Source organism: Notothenia rossii, assembly GCF_949606895.1.
Source record: "Notothenia rossii genome assembly, chromosome: 7".
Classification (NCBI taxonomy): Eukaryota; Metazoa; Chordata; class Actinopteri; order Perciformes; family Nototheniidae; genus Notothenia; species Notothenia rossii.
The window spans coordinates 11,840,989-11,864,871 of NC_136905.1; the positions used below are offsets into that span (position 1 = coordinate 11,840,989).

Genomic DNA, 23,883 nt, shown 5'->3' on the forward strand with positions numbered 1-23,883 from the left:
CAGGCGGGGATGAGTGAAGAACTGCTTCTGAGTTCAACTGTTTATCAAGATTCTCTGACGGCAAAGGAACGCATGTGCTGTCAATGGCTTGCAGGGCAAAGCAGCAGTCTGACCCACTCCACTTTCTCAAGTAAAGTGGAGAGAGAGGATGTGCTGTTGACTACTGATGGAGAGGCAGAATTATATTCCACATCATCCAGGAAGGAAGTCCTCTTGAGAAAAGTGGAGCCATGCTTAAAGTCCTTTTTATGTTCAGCATAACAAAATGAGACTCATCCGCAGTTGTCGCCCATTGTGCGCCCACAACAGATTACAAACTAAAATGAGGAATACAAATAATGTGCCCAGAATAAGAGACGCAGATGGTGGCCATTAGATTTAGCTGCAACTTAGAATTATGATTTACTTTCAATCAATCTGCAGCTGCCGTAATTTGCCTCATGCATTGATTTGGCTATTAGACGTTTATAAAAAGCATCCCAGTCGTATTTATAAAATACTAAACTATTACTTTTGTTAAAGATGGCTGATACTATGAGACAAAATATACATAACATATGTTGGTCTGTCGCTTTAACTACTCATGGTGTATAAGGCTAAGTTGTATTGCAAGATTTTTAAGATTAATGATACACTGAGATACTCAAGAGACTCATGGCTGATTATTTCACCCATGAACAATTTCTTAATTGATTTTCCAGAATATCTATTCCATCAAACTCTATATTAATATTGTGATGTATGTAATTACATCCACCACAGTAGAGGCTTTTGATCCATGTCATCAGAGCAAGTCTTAAACGAGAACAAACACGAGCCAATATATTCTGCTGGATCATATTTCTCACCATGTCCTGTGGCGGGGGAGGTGGTCCATGTCCAGGAGCTCCTTGACGGACATCAGGTCAGCGGGGATGATGGGATACAAATCAGAGTAGGAGGCGTCCTCATCACTGTTGAGAAAATAAAAGGAAGCCGGATTCAACATCTTGCATATCATCAAATTACACAGGTGAAAGATTCCAAAATTGATATTCTCTCTTGTCATCCTTCACAGTTATTGTTTCTGCTGATGGAAAGACTGAGTGTTCACATTAGCATGCCTATTCATTTTGTCTTGCTTTATTATCCAATCTCAAATCCATCAGCCTGTTATCCTCCTCTGCCACTAGAAAGCAGCAGCGATTCTCCTATTCTCAGTGTGAGCAGCAGAGGTGGCTGTACATCACACAGAGCTCCGGTTAATGTAGGCAAACATTATATACACACACTATCATTTATTCAAGCACTCCAGGGATTCAGTTTAAAATTAGCAACTGCTACCTTATCTCCAGACTGAAAAACAGCTTTAATGGATATTGTGTATCCTCTCTTCTTGTTTTGAGGTACTAGCAAGGTAAACATTGGCAGACCAAAATCAAACTGCAAAGAAGTGAGAATCCATAAAAGACAGACCCCACTTTAAAGTGCGATGTCAATATTGTTTCTCGCCCTTGTGTCAATCTTCGCGGCTCAGGGGAAAGCCAGCCAGCGTGGTTCATGGTGAGGCATAGCAGATTTGTTACTGCTTAGTAGAAACAACGTTTTCTCAAACATTACAACAGAATTTACAGATTCAGGTGTGAATGGATTGTAATTTCAACCATCTTTTCTCGACACAGATAAGATTCAAGAAGACGTCAGTTACACAGTCAGTGCTAGTGTCACACGTCTGCTGAGCATAACTCTCTGTGTTGTCTTTTCAGATTGTTTTCCATCATGGTGCAATGTTTTCTTACATTTCTGTATTCACCCAAGCAAAGCAGCAGATAAAATACTGCAGGGTAGTGGTGACCTGTTTTCTCTCAAGTGCAATAAATGTTTGGACCATCATCAGCTGCTTCTCCTCTGTCAGTGTTCCCCTTTTACTCTCTGGTATACAAACACACATGCTATTGTCTACAGAGAGCTTATATAATCAGGGGGAACAGGGCCTGCTGATGTGCCCACGCAGATAAATGATGACAATGTGCTGTTTATGAGCCAAAGGGGTTTTGGACGTGACCCAGTAGGTCGTTCATGGTACAATGGCAATTTTAATTAGTGCGGCATTATAGCATGCAATGTTCAGTATTTAATCCACAATGTGTCCGTGCCAACTGGTGGTAGAGCTGGGTGTGTTCCAGTTGATGCACTTAGAAATGATGAACCAGACATAGAGCCGTCACTGGACACATGCAGGAGAGTGATTCTAAATCAAAAGCACTGACAGCTGCTGTCTCTTTCTTTACGACGTCATCATAGTCATGCAGACAATCACATAATATACACACACTCTACCGTGGGCACACTTGCGTGACCCCACACTGCAGCATGAGCTCTCAATTTAAAGCGCCCACAATCAGTCTGAGCTGACTTCATCTATGTGCAGGAGAGGGGCAATTGTTGTTGGCGACAAGGTCACTTGAGGCCATGAAAGGCATTTTTGTAACAAGAGAGGCATTCACTTCTGCTCTGCCTTAATCCTCGAATGACGGTTGCTCTATTAAAGGTTAATTACACAGTGAGAGGATATTTGAACTTGCTAACTAGCATGCTATGGCCTCCCGTTGAAGCAAAGTATGTACAGTTAAAAGTATGAATACAGAAATACAAGTTTCAAAGACGATGTGCCAGAACTGTATATTTACCCAGGTGTGTACACAACCCCCAACCACCGTTGCTGCCGGCCTCTAGCCTCAGGCATTACTTTCAACAAGCCACCCTGCCAATGGCAATGCAAATTTAAATGACTTCTCGTTTTATTTTGTTTGTAAGCTAGGGATATTTCCCCATTTCACGCTATACAGAGGACAACTTCTGCTTTTTCCTTCTTATTTTTCCCTTTTTTTAAATGCAAGTTCCCTTTAATGTTGTTGAGTGGCTCTGGGCGTTGAATAATAAACAACAGAGCCTACAGCTGGGCAGTGTCGTACAAGTACAGCCCACAGACACACACACACACACACTGGGACATGGCATGCCTTTAAACAGGAACATACACACATGTTCGGCCATGCATTCAAACAAATAGTGATACTGCTGCTGTGAGAAGGACAGTGGAAGTTGTGTTTTTATGTGTTATAAACAACAGACTTCCTCAATATATTAACTTGGTATTACTAGAAAATCAAAAAAGAGGAAAACATCTGAGAGGAACTGGATACTCTGCCCTTGTTGTTGTGTACATGTCAACACCTTCTGCTAACAACAGTCCTATACGGATTGTACAAAGAACAACAAAACAACCTCCTGGCTAAACAGTTTTTCTTGATAAACAACCGGATTCTTTTCTTCTGTCGATAAATGTGTCCCTTTTAAATTCGCCCTCCTGATGATGGATGTTCTGAGTACACATTGAATCCCTTCTTTCGCTTTCTCTCCAAGCTAAAACGAAGTCTGATGGGAATAATTGCCTATTTTCATCATCCCTAATGAGAGAAATTGGTCTAATACCCTTTGTTCTCCAGTAAAGATAGCAGATCCGCAGGTTAGCCAAATATAATAACTCACTGCAGCAGGGGGCCCTTTGAAAATATATTTGACTTGAGACTCTTAGGGCAGGAGGGCAGGTCCAGAAGAGATTCATATTAGATTAAGTTGGAATCATCCCGATGGGCCTGCTGTGAGATGTATTATTTTAATGGTCTTTTCATGTCTTCTTCCACAGTGCAAGCTAACAAGGTGTACTATATGTGAGTTAGTGTATGCAGAGGTAAAAAGGGACACAGATATTGTCATTGTATAACTGAATTGGTTGTGGTATTGCTTAAAATACATATAACTAATCCCAAGGTTCATTTAGTATCTGTCCTGGAGCTTTCAATAATACCACATAATCCTCATAAGCAGACCAATTGTCATAGAAATGAGAATTTCCAATTTTTTGGAGCACCTTAACGTCTAGTCTAGTCTCGATCTCACCTCTCCACCCTGCCCCCACTGGACCTGGACTTTAACACCCCCCCCCCCACACACACAAACAGACACAAACAAATCCAGCACCAGTCACTTTTACGCTGCTATGGACATTTTTGTACTCTCATTTGCACTATGTAAATCACATTTTGTATATATATCCTAGTAAACGGTTATTTCGTGTGTTTTTTTGTAATTATTGAGTGTTCTTGTATTTTAATGTGTTATTTCATACCTCAGGACTGTGGGAATTTCGATCTTTCTGTGTGTACAAACATATTTTGAGATTAACAATAAAGTTGACTTTGACCTTGACTCTGACTAGTCTGCAGTTGTTTCAAATTGAAGGGGAAAGTTTTGTCAACTGCTCTTTCGAAGGTCAGGAAGTCACTTTGATCCTCACATCTCGGAAGTCCCTCCAGGACAAAGACAGTTCATTTATTACTCTGACATTAAATGTGAGTTGCTGCCTGTTTGTTTCATTATTCTGCCACCTCATTGTTTTATTGTGTTTCCAAAATGTTTGCCTTATTGCAGTTCAACTCGCTGCTGTTCCTATTTTTGTCTTTCAACTCACGGGTTGACTGGAACGACTCCAATGTGTAACTTGAGCTGATATCCATGCTACAATAACACCACTATAAACAAAGTCACTGAACTGCAATTGCAACTGTACGAAAAGTTGTTTATTTTAGTGGCCTGCTCCACGCTATATTAGTACATGTATCTTCACTCCTAAAACATGCAGACAAGTTGTAGACTGTACTACCAGATTAACCTTTGCAGAGAGACACATAACATTAAAGAAATATCAATAAACATTAGAAGTGTTTGCTCAAGGCAGTCAATCAGGAAGTGTCCATTTATCCCCAACCAGAGACAGACTGTGTTTATGTCTGTGAATGCTGTTTATGGGAATGTGTTGTGCTAACAGCTAGCGCCAGTGGCCCACAGGGTACACTTGAGTGGATGCAATGTCTCATTGGGCTCAGAATAAGCAGCCTGCCATATGTTCCTCTTTAATAAATAGCCTGCTTTGTTCAACCTTCAACAACAAAGAAAAACGTAGCTGTGATCTATCCGGACAACCTTGAGCAACATACCACAAATACAATGTACTTACTTTATTATTTAGAAAAGTATACATTTAGGGAAGAAACCTAAATCGTGGAGTTATTTTTCTGATACATGTTCTTAGATATTTCTGAAATGTACGTTCATTTGCAAATCTCTTTCTCAACATGTCAATTAATCCATTGATCCTACATCATAGTGGTTTTTCACATCAATAAATCTGAGGGTGAGATTTTTTTACTTGGTTAATGAATCTGCCTTTTTTTAATGAATTGTAGAGCCATAAGTGCGATTTTACACGATATGTATCAAGTGATTTCTCCTAACTTTGCCTCATTTCAAGAAACTCATTTCTAAAATATTCCTGAACGAAGATGCTGCATTAGAATGTTTTTCCTTTCAGAGTTAAGGGCTAAATATGAGTCATGATAAACTTTGTGTTTTTCATTGTTGTAACGTTACAGGTGAAACTCCACAAGCCCATACCAAAAAGTACTGATTATACTTCTGCTTTTTAGTCAGAAAATACTGAAACGGTTTTGTCCCAAAGGTAAGGGACTGAGCGCCTCGATTTGACTCCTTTGTTTACTTCCTTAACAAAGTGACATCACTAAAACCTTTGCTTCTTTTGACTGGTGCTCCAGAACATAGTACGTGATACGCTGAGCGGCGTGACATCTCTAAGTCGTTGACCAATCACAACAGAACCAGCTAGCTAAATCAGAGCAGACTGGGCTCTGGTTTCAGACGGAGGGTGACAAAATAAATACCTTTTTGAAAATAAAACATGTAAAGATATCACAGTAGAGAGTCAAAATACATATATGAGAATATGATATGAAGATTATTTTGGTTGTATCACTTCAGTAAATAATTTGAAAACCTCTGCCACTACTGAAGTCATGACAGGCATGTTTGTACCTGGAGGTGAAGGTCTTCTTCTGGATCTGGGAGGACAGTTGCATGCTCTGAGACATCTTGGACGACTGCTCCTCCCGCTCACGCTGCATCACCGTCCTGGTTTCCATAGTAACCCCCTAAATGGCACCTGTGGAGGTAGGGGAGGCTAGGAGTGAGGATGCAGAGGTGTGTGGGAGGCAACTGGACTAAAGGGGCTGTAGCCACCTCAAAGCTAAATGAATGTTCACTTTAAACTGTAGACACTGTAGTACATTTACAGTATGTGACGAGTAAAGAGTATTCACGTTGTGGTGGTGCAGGATTGTGAATAGGTCTCCAGCTTCATCCATTAGAAATTATAATTATACCCAAGGGGTGTGAAAAACTGCCATTTACCAAGCCAATATTCTGGCCTTATCAAAAGGTGGAAGTCTTATGATTTCTTGAAGTATCTGGGGAATAGCAAACCAACGACATAGCACGGTGCTGCTCATGACATAATGTTTCTGAATCAATATGTGCTGCAATTACAACCTGCTTCAAAAGAATCATTCCTCAAACGTCAACACCCTCCTGACTTTCATTTGGAGCCTCAAACACACCTACCGTAAGTGTTTTTCGATTTAAGATGTCTCTTTAATTCACTTTGGAGAGGGACATTATCTGAAATTCAATACTCAGACGCAGCCTTTAGATATGAAGCTATTGTTGAAAACACTGAACTTTGGAAATAACAAGGGCAGCAACCTATAGTTATTTTCATTATTGATTTTCTTCTGCAGATTATCGCCTAGATTTGTTTGTTTATTTATGTTTTGGCCGGTAAAATGTCAGAAACTAATGGAAAATGTAGTCCAATCTTTCTGCACGAGCCTTGTGTTTGTCTTTCAAGGCTTGTGCATGACAAGAGACTGTAGAAAATACCAATCCATTTCAGTCTTTTAAAATTCAATGATTTATCATCTCAACTTTAAAAACAACCCATCTTTTTATATGGTTTATTGTAAAAAGAGAAGTTATTGTAAACAGAGAAGTTTAATGACCAGACGGTTTTTCTTTACAAAAATCCTGTAAACGTTTTGAAAGGAGTAGAGTATGGTTTGTGGAATAAAAGTCGTGTTTTATTCCCACGTTACATGAATCAAACCTTTGCGGACTGCTGAGCCACTAATAATTCATCAGCTGAGGTCCGCCATGCGGCTGCCCTCTCACTGGCCGTCATTAATCACACGGCGGCTCTGGGGAAGTGAGCGCAGAACGCCCAACAAACAGAATCAGGTCGCTGCTGAATGATAGCTTCATTCACCCACTCCCACTAGCACCTGTGTTATTGCTACAAACAAGCATAATGTGCTATTTCTTCTCATTTCCCTCAATTACTTCTCTAAAAAAACAGAAGCGAGCTAGCTCACAGGCTAAAAGGCTAATGTGCCAGCTGATTCCCCTGTTGCTTATTCTTGTGGTTCACTGTAGCGCAAGGAGAGATGTTTGTTTGAACACTTTTAATGGAAGGTCGAACTCTGGCACATTAAAATTGATCAGTCTCCATGTGTAGGCCTGGATCTCGGGCCCCCGGAGGGAGCAAAAGCAAAGCAGTGCTTTTTAACACGCATGGTTCAGCTTTCAGTCTCTGGAGGGAATTGAGTTTCCAGGTCTCTGATAATAATATAAAAAACTGTATCAACAGAGGGGGGAAATGATTTACTTCTATACACTCTGAAGAGGAAGGCGTCGTGTGAACATGATAGGAGCTTTATATGCCACCCCTAGAGAGTAATTAAAAGCTACATCCACTACGGCCATCAAAAGACGAGACCATTAAGAAGAACAGGTAGCTGGAGATTCAGAAGAAACTATAATAAATAAAATGCCTTCTGACAATACAAAGAAAAGGGAATAATTAACAGCATGATGCAGATGTACTGGAGGCACAGTGTATGCTTCATCCTTACATTTAACGTTGTGGTTTTAAATGTTATAGCACATTACTTTAATGTGTCTGTCTAAACCCATGAAAGGCAGAAACATCTGAGTGCCATTTGTGCTAGATCGAGATGAAGGCTGAGAAAAGGAAATCCCACTCACGCTTTCTTTAAAGAAACAGGTGAAGTCCTCTGGGTGCAAATCTGTAGGACGGATATATCCCAGTTTCCTTTTCTGTCTGCCTGTCTGTCTCTCTCCTTGAAGATTCTCTTCAGTCGTGCTGTCTCACCTCTGAGGATGTACTGTCTGTCTACCTCACTCTCTCCTGTCTCTATGCCTCTCCCGATGAAGCGCTGAGGGTGACCCTGAACACAAAGTGCCAAGAATGCCGACAACACAATGCTCTCTCATTCTTAAGTTGGTAAATATAGACCAATGACACCCCCTAAATCCCCCTACCCCCCTAACCCCCCTGCACACATGACTTTACAACACATTCAATCCTAACAAAACCACCACAGGCACATAAACACAGATCATTAGCGTCCCCCAGATCGATTTACAGACGGCTCCGAGGACAAGCGGTTTGGAGATGACACCACAGCTCCCTTTACAATAAGAGAGGCTGGAAAGAATGACCTGAATAGCTGGAAGATACAGCTGGAACAGCCTCAGGGGAACAACTGGTGGGGGAACTACGAATGTCTGCTCAATAAATGTCACTTAAAGAAATATATATATTTATCTCGGCTCTGGCAGCACTATCCCACCTGGGTACAAAGAATACGAAATGAAAGGCTTGGAAATGTCAAGCAGGTGGAGAGAGAGGGCTGTGGAGAGAGAGGGAGAAGGAAAGAGAGAAATGGAAACATAGAAGAAGGACCAAGATGTTGGCTTCATGCGCCACCGAGCAACTTAAATGAAATGCATCCTGCCTCGAACACTGTATCCAGCTTCCATCCTTATATAATAAATACAAAAATCTACTTCTGTCTTTATGCCTTCATCTCCAGTATCGTTTCTTTCCTGTATCGCTCAAATCTGTCTGCCATTTTCTTTGGCATAAACACATTTTCGATTTGACTTCTTATTTTTTTCAACTTCATTTATGGGAGGATTCTCTGGTCTTCTGGTCCAGAATAAAATATGTCAATTATTGTTGCATGGATTGGCATGCGATTGTGTTGATTTTGAGACTAAAATCCTCTTGCTTTGGTTATCCTCAGTCTTTTCAATTCATACCATCAATGGGTTAAAAATGGATTTGTCACTTTCTAACCAAACTGACATTTCCATCCGCCCTAGCTGTCTACTTAGCGGGTATTGCTGAGCAACAAATGCAGGCAGGATAATATGAAAGGCTATATTTACACAGCATATTGTGTACTGTGCAGCTTAATTACAGTGCCTGCGCTGAAGGTGTTTCTCGGTGCACCGTTGAGGTTACCCTTAGTTGTTGTTGTTCTTGATTTGACTTGAACTTTAAATTGCACTTTTGCCCCCTTTCTTTTTGTATTCTCTTCTTTCTTGCATCTCCTTTACTGTGATCTTTGAACAGTTCCTGGAACTTGTCCACTGATCTGTCTTTTTAAACAGCACACTCTGAGTTTTGTTAGAACTGAAGTTGAAGATATCCGCAGAAAGTTTTCTTTAACTTGCTCTGCAAACAAAACTTTGTGGAGTTATTATAAACACCTGATCTGGCTGTATGATGTATAAAGTTTGTTTCTTTCTTATTCTTATACAATACTAATACTTTGAAGGAAGCCCACACAATTATAATGTTGTCATGGTTGTATGGGTTTGTTTGTATATGTGTGACTGACGGGGGCTTCACATAGCATTGTATGGAGGGATGGGAGAGTTATTTTTAAGCTTTTCGAGGCTACACCTGCCTCTGAAACATCAGTAAACAATACAAGCTACGGCTGCCAGGCCTTCTCTTCTCATCATACATCGCCAGTGACTGTCAGACTAAGAATAACAACAGGGACAAAGCAGCTGAGGGCGACCCTTTTATTAGTTGCTTATCTTTTATAAGGCTCCTCGGCTTCCGGGTCCATCAGGAACATCTCATTTCAGTGTTGCCTTCTATTTCTGTGTTAAGTGGAGACGCCGGTGTGTTTTATTAAAGCTCTGCGACGATGGGACATCTTTAACACTTTCACTGAGAAGTCTCTGAAGTACTGCCATGCCTAAAAACTCAACCAGTGCAAATGGGCCGGATTTATTTAAACCACTTATGCAAATTGTTTTAGTTGCACTTTCCTAGAGCACCTAAAGCATAACATCATTAATTAAATTGTACATGTAACAGGTGAAACATGTATGGCAAGCCAACAAGGAATATTTGCAGCAAACACAAAGACTAAACATGTTTTTATTCATCTTTAATGCTTATTCACAATTTATGCTCCGTGCTTTTACTTACATAAATTATGAATAAAAGCACAGAGTCAGAGGGACTGTGTGGCAAACATGTATTCCCTGTTGGATGTTCTTGCATTTTATCTGCAGCTCACTCTGTGATATCTTATCCTTAATGTATGGGTCGCTGTGGAGAGAACACTGTCTTATGCTGGTTGTATTTGATGCCTTGTTCACGTCACTTTACAGGAAGCTACAAAAAGGAAGTGGAGGATGGTGGAAAAGCTCTAAGGGATTGACATAAACCTTGTTTGAGAGCCCACATCTCAAATATTTTATTTATGGCTTTTAAAAACCAACCACAAAAGGCCTTTAAAGCAACTTTGTATGGAGCTGATTGTATTACCCGTAATGTAATTTAGATCTGTATCGCCTTCAACTGCTGACATCTATTAGTATAATGCAGTCTTTGCTGGGAAATGTGTCTATTTACAAAAAGTTGTAATATGATGAGTTGTCTGAACTCTCATAGCAAAGACAATCCCTAGTGTTCATTTCTTTTTCCTTCTCAGTTTGCAGCTCATGTTCACGGTAAATATGGCATGACATGAGCCAAAGGCCAGGGTATGAAGGGATGTTCTTTGTTCGTTTTGATAATAATTTGTGTAACATTATACATTTTCTTAATACATTTCAATTTGTTGTACCTTTTTAGGAACCTAGTACATGGGTGTTTCTCAATCGCGAGTATGCTTGCTTGGTAGCACATGTCTTCCGAGCGTCTTGCTTCAGAAGCGAGGCAAGAATACTTCCTGGCATTCGGAAAACAAAGAGTGGAACAGGCGAGCAAGGGTGCAGGTGTGTGTCATATGAGAGGCCCCGCCTTACATTTTCCACCACAGATTTGGGGAAATTGGTCCGTGCGCAAAGCATTGTGGGGATTTTAAGACCGCAGAGTCTACGCATGTGCAGCCTCGAAATTTCTCCTAACGAAGTACGCCGGGCTCGGTAGATTTCCAAGTATGTAGGAGATTGGAACAGTCCTTCGGTGGCACTCGATGACTTAGTATGCTTGAAATAGTGGCTCGGCAGCAGCTTTACTCGCAATTGAGAAACACCCGACATGTTGCATTCTTTATGTGCGTAATAAATGTTTGACTTCCTACATAATATCGGCAAACTGAGACAGGACTCAGTGTTCAGTGTTCAGCCATCTGTCAGTTTCAAGACAGAAGCGATCATTGTTCCACTGGGGATTGTCTCATTGGAAACTAAATATTACGAAGCTTTCATCTCATCTTCTCACCTACCAGTTATTTGGCTCAGAATAGACCTTAATGGACACCAGAGTCTCGTGGATGATCCATCATTTCCGGGACAGCCTTGACAGCTGTTTTCGTACATTTTTTCTAATCAAAGACCCATTAAGAGCTCATTAGAATGCAAGAGGGGAGAGGGAGGGGGAGACGTGATTGCATCCAATTACATGCAGACTTCAATTCATCAATTTCAATGGGGATGGAAGGAAGAGGGCTGCTGGGTTTGATTCAATAATGCCACGTCAATGGGGAAAAGTACAATACAGTTTTTCTGTAGGATGCTCCTAAACTTTGCAATACCTGTCATCAGACGTCAAAGAGCCAAGTTGTCTGCAGTATCACTTCAATGGTATGACAAACAGATAAATCATGCTAATTTAAGCTTTTAATAGACCTTGGTATGATTCCCCCTCTGAACAGTTGCCCACATCTCATATTTGTTTTCAAATAGGCATGGCTGTCTCCACCAGTTGTAGACGCAGTTGACCAATCCTATTTTAGTTGGTGACATTCTTTTTCTTCTGCCTTTTTTGTTGTATAGATTGCAAAACCCTTTGAAGCAACATTATGAGTCGGCTATTATTAACTCGACATGACTGGCAAACATCCATGAATCAAAGATATACTCAGTTGTTCAAGCTGTGTCACTCCACCTACAGGACTTTTACATTTGCTTCTCATTACATTACATGTTACTTGTTAGAAGCTTTTATCCAAAGCGACTTACATAATCAATACTGTGGGCAATCCCCACAGGAGCAATTTGGGGTGAAGTGTCTCAGGGACACAACGACATGCTGACTGCAGTGGGGTTTGAACCTGTGACCCCCTGATCCCAACACCAACGCACTAGTCCACTGTGCCATAACCTTAATATCTTTGCTGCAATGTTCATTGGAGTCCTCCTCAGTCTGACCCTGAATATGAGCATTACAAATTGGAGGTTAATTTGGTTTTGCAGCAGTCAATGTCAGATGTTTTTGGTTGGATCTGGCCCTGGTTATGGAATTAGTATTGAGAAAGAAGGACAAATATACCAAATGGTGTATAAAAATTTTTTCTGAACGTGCAGATAAAACATTTTCGTGCATTCTTTTTCAAACGTTACATCCACCAGTGCATTTAGACAGAACAGAGTGTTTCAAGGCCTTGCTACACTAGCTACGCTTGCTAGTGGCATTGCCTAATATTCTTGCAAACCCCTCTTCTGTGGAATTGTAGAAACAGATTGTCAATTATCTTATGGGAAAATGGGGAAAGGTCTTAGGCCCCATTTACACGGGAACGCAAACGAATAAGGAACCGAATTCGATATCAAAAAAGTCTTACGTCTACACGCATTCAGCTCAATTAACATGTCCATTCACACGAGACCGCTCGACCTGCTGGTTTTACATTTGCCGGGCCTGTAAGTGGCGCTGTACTTCCGCCACAAAATACACCAAAAGCAGCGAAGAAGTCGTACCGAGCATGGTTGACCTTCTGTTTATTCTCCGCGGTGGGTTTAGCAGCAGAGGTGGGGAGAGGCAGGGCTCTGGCTGTTTCTCTTTGCTCTCCCCCCGAGGCAAGCGTGTGCTCCTGCTGTAAATCTCTCCGGTAGCCCACCAGCAGATGAAAAACACCCACCTCTCCCCCTCTTCCAGGGATGAGGGAACTGTGCGGTCAAGTTACCGTTAGAATTTTTTTCCGCCGGTCAACATGTCCGTTAAAGTTTAAATCTTCCGGACAAAATTTGAAAAGTGCCAGTTAAAGGTCTTCTTTGTTATTTATTGAGCTTTAAAACTAATTAATAACGACTCTATATAATAATATAATAATAATACATGGAGCCTCTCTTTTTCTCCCCCTCTCCTGCTCACTTCCAGGGGGGTGAGCAGGAGAGGTGGGGATATGGCGTACTGTATAGGGCGTACACACGGAGCCGTTTGAGCGTCTTAGAGAACCTCATGGTGCATTGTCAGACTTTGAGATCAAAGTACACATTCATTAGCAGCGAGGCATGCAGACATTTCAATGAACCCAGTTAACTCTATGCACCTTATCAGAAAAGATAAATGTAGAAAAAGATGGCTAATACCAAGATAGGGTGAAAACTGAAGTGTTGGATGATAGCTTTAAGACAAAGATACCCTAACTTATCCTTGGGAAGTTCTCTCCGCATCTTCAAACATGTTCTAAAGGGGTATAATTACTTTATAGAAGGTTTTTCTTTGCTCTATCTTTCCATAATGAAACTGCCATAAACGTAGATAGAGAATGTAATAAATTAGCTGCATGTAGCCTTCTGAAGGACATGGTGCATTTATTATGTTTCAAGGACACATTATTACAGTGTTTTATTCTGAGGAAAGAAATAACCAAAGTACGTGTAAGTCTATTTGGACCCTTTCAACTTTTAAACCCATTTGCACTGAGTACTAGAAATTACTTACGTGGCCATCATTATTTAAATTGATCCAGGGATGGCACACACAATCTCATCTGTGTTTGATATAGCATTTGGTGTGTCCAACCTATTCTCATTTAAAGTTTGATCATGCCTGTGGACTTGAGTTTGCCCTGCAATCTCTTTTACGATCTTCTTGGGACTTGGAGAGTTGAAAGAGGAGATAGACAGCCTTCTGGCAGAGAGACAGAAAATAACCTGTCGAAGCTGCAAGCCGAGTAAAGACTGTCTCTTAAAACACATAGATGGGAAAATAGAGGCACGAGCACGATGAAAAGTTGGACAACAGGCCCTGTGCCATGTCTTTCACAGACACACCAGAGACCGTAAATCCACCAAGCAAAAACACACAGTGTTGTCAGAATGATTGGCCAAGAGTCAGAATCCTTTATATCCTGTTTACTTCTCTTGGAGGTAGTTGTCCCATATTTTCCATGACTGGATCAAACCCACTGTCTTTGTCTATCTTACTCCCACTCACAATAGCCATTTCACACACTCATCACTGTGTTTCTTGCTTTGAACTTTGCTGGTGCGTTACCAGTTCCAGCTCTCTGCTTATGTTAAATCGCCCTTTACGATACCTTTTTTTCCCCTCTACTCCTCTCTCAGTGCTACTCTCACTACAAGCAAAGTGCACCCTCATATGTCAAAGGCAGCATAGCTGAGTTGATCTCAAATAGCAGAACAGAAGCATTGTGTTCATTGACATGCTTGTGCTTTTGAGAGGGTCTTCGGGCTATGAAATAAAATGTGCACCAAACCAGTTTATGTGTTTTTCTGTTTGGGGAAAACAAAATAGGAAAAGAGATGGCAGCCCCAAACTTCATCCACTTCTAGCCGATTTAACATAACCTATTCGCTGTGTCGGTGGGCCGGTAGAAGATAAGGAACTAAAGGTGGTCTACTTTGTCTTTGACCAGGCAGCAGACTATGTGGACTAGAATTATAATTAGTGTTTTATCCATAACCTACGAAGGTTAAATCATCAGACAATACAACTTCTTTGCATTCATGCAGTGTAGGTTTTGTGCACCTGTGTTATGATTGTGTAATGGCTATTGATTCAAATAATTTCTACAGTACGAGGCAGCCTGCTATAAATCTAAGCTTTTGACATCTCCATAATGTAAGGTTTCTTATTCATACTGTTTCTCAGGTGTATTGATTCAATTTTGCCCTCATTTCACAAAGTGTTTGCGTGTTAGTATTTAGCAAAGTGTATGTGTAGTTGGTTGTTATGATTTATGGATCTGTTGTTTTTGCCTCATTAAATTAGATTTGTGATTGATGCACCTGAGTTTTCTTCTAGTTTCCGATCGAAAACATTCAATATAAAACAAAATGTCTGGATATAGTTTTGACCCTGAGTCCATATTTGTCTGCCAATACCAAATCCAACCATTGGGATGGTCACAGGACAACTGTAATAAACAATATGAAAAATACGATGATTGTGAGACCTTTATTAATGGTGAGAAAATAATATTTGCTTATAAATATTCCTTGTTGGATATTGTGTATGTAGCTTCCAGTCTATTTGGGTTAGGTCCCCTAGATACTTCAAAATGAGACATTTCTGTTTCTTCTTCCCTGTTACCTGTGTGTCCGTTAGAGTATCAGTTACATACCAGGCACACAATGGGTATCAAACAGATATCCACCTGAGGCTAATGTTAACCTTTGGAAAATGTCCAATGGATGCAGATAGATGCATCTTTCCCTTTCAGAGTTGGACAGTTAAATGGGAGGATCACTTCCTCTTCTCGTTTCTTGTGAAGAAAAATGACTAATTCCCTATCCAGGATACAAAAGTTGCTCTGTATTTCGGTTTATTTCAAACCGTATAAGATCATTTTTTGTTCCAATGATTTTAATGTTCTTTCTTAACCAATAATCCATGGATAACGTTTTCCAGATAAACCACCTAAACTCAGTTTGCTGTTAAATGACTGTCTACTGTATATGGGTGCATTGTGGCTTATTGGTTCACTTCATCATATTTGTGCAGTGTATACAAGCAGGCAGAAACACGTAAAGAAATAAAAAGGATGAAGAAACGTTTCTTTCTTCCTTGATTTAAAAACACACTACGTCAGACAGTGTTAAGATGAATTTTGGATTGGATTTTTTACTGGCATAACTCACTTACCTGTAAACCAAGGGACACAAGTTAGTGACTCAGGATGGTAAATGTCAACATGTGAATAAAAAGTTCTCCAATATTTATTTTTCAGAATTTCCATAATATCATTTAAACTTTCCAACACACAAATACAGAATAAAGCAAAGTTGTAACTTACTTACATTCATTCATGTACATTCTTAGTACAATGTGTCCTCTGCATGTGACTCACATTGTACTTTTGAACACACCTTACGTTATTACTTTACAGCTGAGTATAAAAGATTGTGCTCAGGCTGTTATCAGCGTGGATCAGGTTGCACCATGACCCCACCTTCTAATGTATTTTTACACGCTGTATTTTCTTTCTCTGAAAGGACAGCAAACAATGGGGAGAACAAAATGAGGTTGTGAACGTTGTGAGTTAGAAAAATCGGAAATATTCCTTTTTTTTATGTAAGGATGAAACACTGATAATACTGACATATGTTAGTGTTGTAAAAATAAGAAAACAGTCATTTCTAGTGGAAATTCAGTCATTAAGTCTCATTTTACATGGCGCAAAAGTTGACAATACCTTGTACTTTTTGTCGGCCACAAAGCAATCAGGTTTATTGTCATAGCAAATCTTTAAGGTTGACTCTCCACATTGTAATTTAAAAGTGGCCAGATTGGGTTTGTGTATTTTAGACTTTGGTCAATGTTGCACTAATGTGTCACCATAGTGATAGCACACAAATGCACACGCTGACTGTGTCATTGCAGCTGTTATAAAAACCATGCACTTAAAACCTGATTGAAGTGGTCCGACTCAGTTGAATTCTATGAAGGTAATTTAAACAGCTTTTCATACCACTTACCATACAAACATGACGGGTGTAATCGTGTGTTTTTTCTTTCATTATGCAAACAAAACAGAATGAAGCTGTCTTTACACAACTTTGGAATAGAATACAAATGTAAAGGTTATTGTGAAACATACTCATATAAACTGAAATTCTGTTAAAAAGTGGTTTTGAATTGTACAAAGTCAACTTTACAATGTATATACAATCATGTCTTCAAATGAAAACAATTCATACAGTCTGTCTTTTTACAATTGTGAAAAAATAAATAAAATCAGATTCACAGCAAAATATAATATATTACTTTTATGATATGAAATGTACTTTATTAAGAGGTGTTGTTTTTGAATGTGTCTTAGTTTGGGCTACATTTGGACTTTGTTTAAGGAGAGTTTAAACATCTGTCTATCCGTCATTAGCCACACAGTGTTCAGTTGTTGTCTCTCGTGCTCCCATAAACAAAGCAGGTTTTAGGCTAAAACAAGGAGGTTATTCCTGAACTTGTAAGCCCCAACCTCCCAGAAAAATTGGCCTGGATACCTCGTCTTCTCCCATATCTTCCTCCTCCTTTTTGAGACCCGTCCTGGTCCAAGGATAGTTAGTCTTTCTGTATTCACAACTGTCTTTTGATGCAATTCCAAGAGGGATCGCAGGCATCCAGCTTTCTTTGTAACCTGTTTCAAACATGGTATCTTTAGATGTGTTCTCACATCCCTGTGGGAAATAAGAAGCAACTGGTTGAGAGGGGGGGAAGTGAGTGTTGCAGTAGAGCTGGGTTGGGGTGTGTACACTCCCATCATCAAACCCTGAGTCCGACCACTTTGAGCTGTCAAAGCTCTGCAATCTGGCCAATGATGGCTGCTCCGTCTTGGAGTCTATGAGGTCAGATAAAAGAGGTTTTCTCTCAGAGTTAAGAGGTGATAAAAAGTCATCTGTGCCGCTCTGTAACTGAAACATGAGTGAAGGCAACACAAGTTGTCCATTTGTGTCCCGCTCTGTTTGCAACAGCAGGGGTCTGGTTGGATTGTTATCACATGGTTCCTGATCTGATAACGTTGGTAGTCCAAGTGAGGTCAGGTTTGGACTCACTGTCTCTTTATTCCAGCTTTCTCCACTGGAAGATAATTGTACGTTACTGGGTTCTCTTTTGTCGTTAGTAGCCTGCTGAAAGTCTTCATTCTGGGCAGCAGGGACATGGACAGCTACTGCACCGTAGCTCTCTGACGATTGGCCGCCGGTGTTCTCGTGTTTTGAGGTCACACTGTCTGCACTTGTCTCCACAGAATTGCAATCGCTGTCTTGCCAGGGGATGTCCTGGGGGGAATAACCTCCAGGCCCAAGTACAGGCCTATTTGTCTCCACTCGAACTGTTGAGTAAACCGTTGGTTCACTTTGAACGTAGATCTCCGGTTTGGAAATAACGATATTCCTATCTGGAGACGGCAGAACTCTGTGTGGAGGGCTGAAGGTGGATACCTGTTTTTTAAGAAAATACAGAGAGAAAAATTCAGTTCAAAGGGTTCTGGATTTGTGTTGCTAAATAAACCTATTTCCATTTGATTTGAATTTACTGATACAGAAAAGTCCAATTTCTGCCAATCAGAATTGGCTTCTTTTTTTTAAAGATACATTTTCATATGAATTAAAACATTTACCATCATTGGTAAAAAAAAGCAAAACAAGATGGAGGGAATTCTTAAAACAAATAAATGCCTTTTATCTCCAGACAACACTTTATCCACACTTCATATGACAACACTGAAAGCCCCATGAGTCATTGAAAACCTATTTAACATTGCTAAAACAACATCCACAGATATTCAATATCTTTAATTACTTTCTCTTTGCTGTGTCACACACGAACCTTGAACACGTGTACAGTAATCAAAGTGCCAGAGGGCTTGATTTCCCAGTAAGGCAACATTTCCTTGTTGGAACTTCAAAGAAAACATTAGGAAATAAACATCTTACCAATAGCTTGCTCTTTTCCTTTCCAGCCTTCACGTAGTTGCACATGTACACAACTGACACAATGATGATGGTCGTCAGTAGAGCAGCACTCACAAGAAGCCATGGCAAAAGAATCAGAGGATCATCTGAGGAAAAAGAGAATTGCTTTAAAACCAGTCCAGGAAATCACACACGTAAAATTTGAACCCTCAAGCGACAAGTTAAAAAGTTTCCCATTGTGACACACAAGCTTAGGCACGTTATCGGGGAGTAGCACTGTAGCATGCCTGTGTGACAGGATTGTTGATTAACCAGTGTATATATATATGAACTTCTCCAAAGTACTTATGTTGGTGAACAGGATCTTATCCAAACAGAAATCTTCACAGCAACATATAGAAGTGGAAATCCCCGCAGCACCTGTGTAATATATGTGTATAATCTTGCCTGAAGCTGTCACCATTTGTTATTGTCAGTTTTACCAGTAGAATAATAAACAATAACGGAAACTAAGGTCAGGAAAATGAGTGTAATCGAATCTAATCAGTATCAAATTCAATCAAATAAAGCACACTTAAAAACGGTTTTTGGTCGAGCCAAAGTGCTGCACATGCAATACAAGCACACTACAATAACATAAGAAAAACAAAATAGAAAAGACAAGAATTGACATCAGAAATATAATGACAAAACACAGAGAAATGTCAGGTGTCATGCTCGGCTCTGACTAAGAGGCCAGAGAGAAGAAGTGTGTCTTCAGTGAAGATTTAAAAATAGTACGGCAGCAGCATAGGGAGAGGTCACCACCCAAAAAAAAAATGTTCCTATTTGACCATGTTCTTGAAGGCTTGGTGAAGAAAGCAGGGACTGGTTTATAAAATGAGAATGGTTTATAACAACCTGTCTTGATACAATCCTAAACACTTGTTTCTGAGTGGCTATAATCACTTGAGGAGAAGAGCACAGAGTACTTCAAGTCAAACATAGAAAATGCAACATTTTCAACTATCACTCAAACATTTTCTTGAGTTTTCTCCACAGCAACTAGCTCCTTGATAGTTTCCCAGGAAAATGTTCACTGGTATACTGCTGCTTTTTTCTTTTTTTAACTATGATAGCATTTAATCGGCATAAGTCAGGTTTTCAGAAACGTAAATCAAGTTATTAATTAAAAAAAATTGTATTAGAAACTGGCAGTTGCTTTTCAATGTATACAAAAAGAGCATTTAGTGGATACAATGAAACATAAGCAGCAGCAAACAAATCATCCGCATGAAGTTATATTAATATTGTTATCAGTATACTTTGTACTTCTCGCAAGAGGGTGTAAAAGGAATACAAGTTAGATTCCTCTTCCTCACCTGGCAGTGTGACACAGAACGTAGCATTTTCACTCTTCAACCGTCCTTCAGTGGACGGCGTGTAGAACACGTTGCCGCAGTACTCTGTTTGGTTGTTCCTCAAGTCGATCACAAACCGGCCAGTTGTGGTGACATGAACCTGGTGACACAAGGACATACAGATGTTAATGTAACTGTAACAAGAAGAACAAACTACTTTAAGCTATGTACGTTGAATACAGCTTCGTGCCATCAGAGATATTTGCACAGGAGCGCAGTGACCGTGTCTAAATATCTCTTTAGTGCGCGCAGTTATGCATGTAGACGGGCGGTATGCGATCCAATCGATTCATACGGGCAGAATGAAATGATAGGAGGGGTTTACTCCTGGCCTGCGACTGCCACAGATAAGGGATTTGATTTATTGATTGTTGTTGCGATGTTAACATTTTAACACATATGACATAAATGCTTCTAAAATGAATTGCGTACCAAAGCTTTAAAACAACAGGTAAACCTTGGGGATGGATAAAAGTCATTCTACATCACAGCTTGAAGACCAAATACTTTAAATGATCTTACTGTAAGTCTATAGATGATTAGGATTGTCTCATACAAAAATCATTAATTGGTATGTTTGTGAATGTATGTTAGATAGCATTTCTACTAATATGTAACATACAATCGGCCTGTAATTATCTTATATGTGATGGCTTGTATGATTATATGATGGCTGAAGGAATTTCTGAACAGTTTATTTTATGAATGGAGACCTACCTGTGCAGCCCACTTTGGCTTGATGATGTCTAAGGTATAATGGATTTGAACTTCTTCAGGTCCTTTTTTGCTTTTGATGATTATGTCCTCGACTGAGTTTCCATTTGGCCCCAAGGGCAGGGTGACGTTAACGTGCAAGGATGACACGGTTGTGTGTTTAAACAAGATTGGTGGACCAAGAATAGCTGTGGAGGCAAAGAAAGATAAATACATTTCGGTTGCAGTAGAATACATCTGGCTTTGACAAAAGCAAGAAATGCATGATCGAGCGTGGAGATTCTTACTTTCTGCTATCGGTTTAAACTTATGGCTGCCTCGTACGCTACCATTGGAGAACACCTTAGCCCGGTATTGAACGTCATAGACTGATGGGGTCTCCGCAGTCAGGTCACAGAACCGATCAGTAATGTTCTGACACTCCTTCTTTATCTGGAATGGCTGATTGTCTTTATCACTGTAAAATAAGTGGAGTAAAATATGATTTAAAAACTGAATGAGCAGGGCAGTGTAACACTTTAGGTTAACTGGTATCAAACCGAGAACAAATAACTTAAATGTGCTGTGTGTCATTTAATCAACCATATGATTATGTAACACACGGAAAAAAGTACAGCATTTTTTAGCAACCAGGAAATGATATTGAGTGAGCAGCATTTTCCTGTGCAGCTGGGTTGATGCTTAAAGTCCAGCTAAAGCATTCCGTGACCGTGGAAGGGACAAAAGAAAATAATACGATAGGTGTGGCGTTTGACATTTTTCTGGGAGACTGCGTCATGTGTAATTACATGCAATCACACTCACAGTTGTAGAAGCTGAGTCTAAAAAGGAAAGAAAGACACATATTGCTCTTCTTTAGCATTACGTCTAATCTATTGCTACTGAAGTTAAAACCTAGCAGCATAGTGCGCTTCAGTTTTTCAGCAACACATTCATTAAGCCAATACACCATTTCTAGAAGACATAGCAGGTAACAATTCTGGAAAAGAAAGCAAAGAAATGCACCTTTTTACTTGATTTTACATGGATACAATTCCTAGATTTAAAATAGTTCAATTCCCATGGAAAGACCAGAACCAACAATGACTTGTCCCATGTGTAAATATATAACCTCAAATGAAGTGAGCACCATTGTCTACAACATGCTCATTTGACAGTACCTTGACATTGCCACTATAACTAAGGGCTAACAGAGTGATTACCCCTGCATCACAGTTTCCTGCCCTGACCCCCCACTCTTTATTGATCTCTTCACAGAGTCACATGGAGGGCAATGGGAAGTATAGGAGTACAATCTCATCCTTCATCCCAGGTCTTACCTCCAGTACTGCACGCTATAGAGGACCTTTTCCCCGGGGAAGACAGGGTCCCAGTGCAGTATGTTGTAAAAGTTCTTGGAGACAAAATGCACTCTTCCATCGCAATTTAAAAGAGAAGCTGTTGGGAAAAAATATTGCACATGAGAAAAGTATTTTATGGCGGATGTTGGTTCCAAGCTTGTTCTCATTAAGTCTGGTTTTCAATTTCAAAAATATTCATAATTTTTATAAATACAAATCCTGAGGGGACCGACACTATTCTGTAACAAGCTCAAATGTTCCCAGCACATACAGTTACAAAAAAAAACAGCATCCTCAGCCATTTCTGTCTCCCAATATCTGAGGTTCTTTGTTAGGACCTTTTAGAGTAAAGCGATACAGCACACATACACTAGAAATATCCGGGACCACAGGGAGATTATGAAAGATGGACTTTGTTTCTGCTTGTGGCTGAAACTGAAAAACGCTGTTATTTGATACTCTTTCGTGTTGCCATACAGGAAAGGGATGCAGGAACCCAGCCTGTATTTTAAAGCTTGAGTTATTCATACAAGGACCACATTTCCATGATGAAAATTCATATACAAGGCGCGTGTGATTTACCAAACCAGGGCTTGTTACATCTTAATGTTATAGCCCATGTAGTTTATTATAAGAGAGACAAGTTGAGAATGACATACAGAGGAGTCAATTTAAAATTTGCATTTTTATAAGCTGCAAAATTACATTGTCAATATTACGCTAGACTGCTTCTAAAATGAAATAGCATTTATTATTTAAAAAGTCCCCTTATCATAGGCGTGATTGTATTGTTGGTATAGCTTATTTTTCCCAGAAGAACTACTTTGTAATGACAATTTGCTCAATCAAAAAATACATTTGTAAGTGCTATACTGTACTCACCATAGCAGAACAGAAGCAGGAAGATGACATTCAGAGACCACATCTTCATTTGGTATCTGGGCCACGGGAAAAAAACAAACAAAGTCCTACTCTGAAACTCCCGCCGCTAAGTTGCGAGTCTTAGCAAAAGTAACATAAATTCCACACGACAAAAAAAGAGACTAAATCCAAAATAAAACTCTCCAAAATCCCTCAAAACAAAACCAGAGTGGCTGTCAGAAGGGCTGTAGAATCTTAAAGCTGTGAAGGAGTTTGCTTTGTTTATCTGGCCTCCGCCTCACAACCATCTCTGATACTCTCTGGGAAAGGAGTGGCTTTACTCAGGTGTGCGCTGCAGGTGTACTTTGGAATATGTTATTGCTTTGTTCCTGTTCTTCTGCATACTTTATGTTCCGCCTACTTTTATTCTCTCTCTATACTTCCCTTTTTCTTCTCTCCTCCTCCTCCTCCTCCTCCTCCTCCTCCTCCTCCTCCTCCTCCTCCTCCTCCCCCCTCCACCTTGAGTGTCTCTCTCTCTCTCTCTCTCTCTCTCTCTCTCTCTCTCTCTCTCTCTCTCTCTCTCTCTCTCTCTCTCGTCTTTCAGGTTATTCGTAGTGTCTAGAGATTACAGGAAATGACTCAACTGCAAAATAAAGAAAGTGAAAGAACATGCTTATACACAC

The 23,883-nt window shown here is 40.0% G+C and overlaps 2 protein-coding genes across 2 annotated transcripts in view; both read right to left on the minus strand.

The window, feature by feature from the left end:
- Positions 1-8,167, minus strand: part of myom3 (myomesin 3) — a 57,811-nt gene extending 49,644 nt beyond the window's left edge. The window contains exons 1-3 of the mRNA XM_079691279.1: positions 7,996-8,167; positions 5,932-6,058; positions 849-953 (exon numbers count right to left, since the gene is read on the minus strand). Coding sequence (XP_079547405.1) covers positions 849-953; positions 5,932-6,038 — 212 coding nt within the window. The 5' untranslated portion in view covers positions 6,039-6,058; positions 7,996-8,167. The remainder of the gene's footprint in view (positions 1-848; positions 954-5,931; positions 6,059-7,995) is intronic.
- Positions 8,168-16,155: 7,988 nt separating this feature from the next.
- Positions 16,156-23,583, minus strand: ifnlr1 (interferon lambda receptor 1). Its single transcript, XM_079691281.1, has 7 exons — positions 23,222-23,583; positions 22,319-22,436; positions 21,287-21,456; positions 21,003-21,187; positions 20,247-20,385; positions 18,907-19,031; positions 16,156-18,411 (listed from the first exon to the last, which is right to left on the minus strand). The coding sequence occupies exons 1-7, from the start codon at positions 23,268-23,270 to the stop codon at positions 17,425-17,427; spliced, it is 1,773 nt and encodes a 590-aa protein (XP_079547407.1). The 5' UTR covers positions 23,271-23,583; the 3' UTR covers positions 16,156-17,424.
- Between the last annotated feature and the right edge of the window lie 300 nt (positions 23,584-23,883).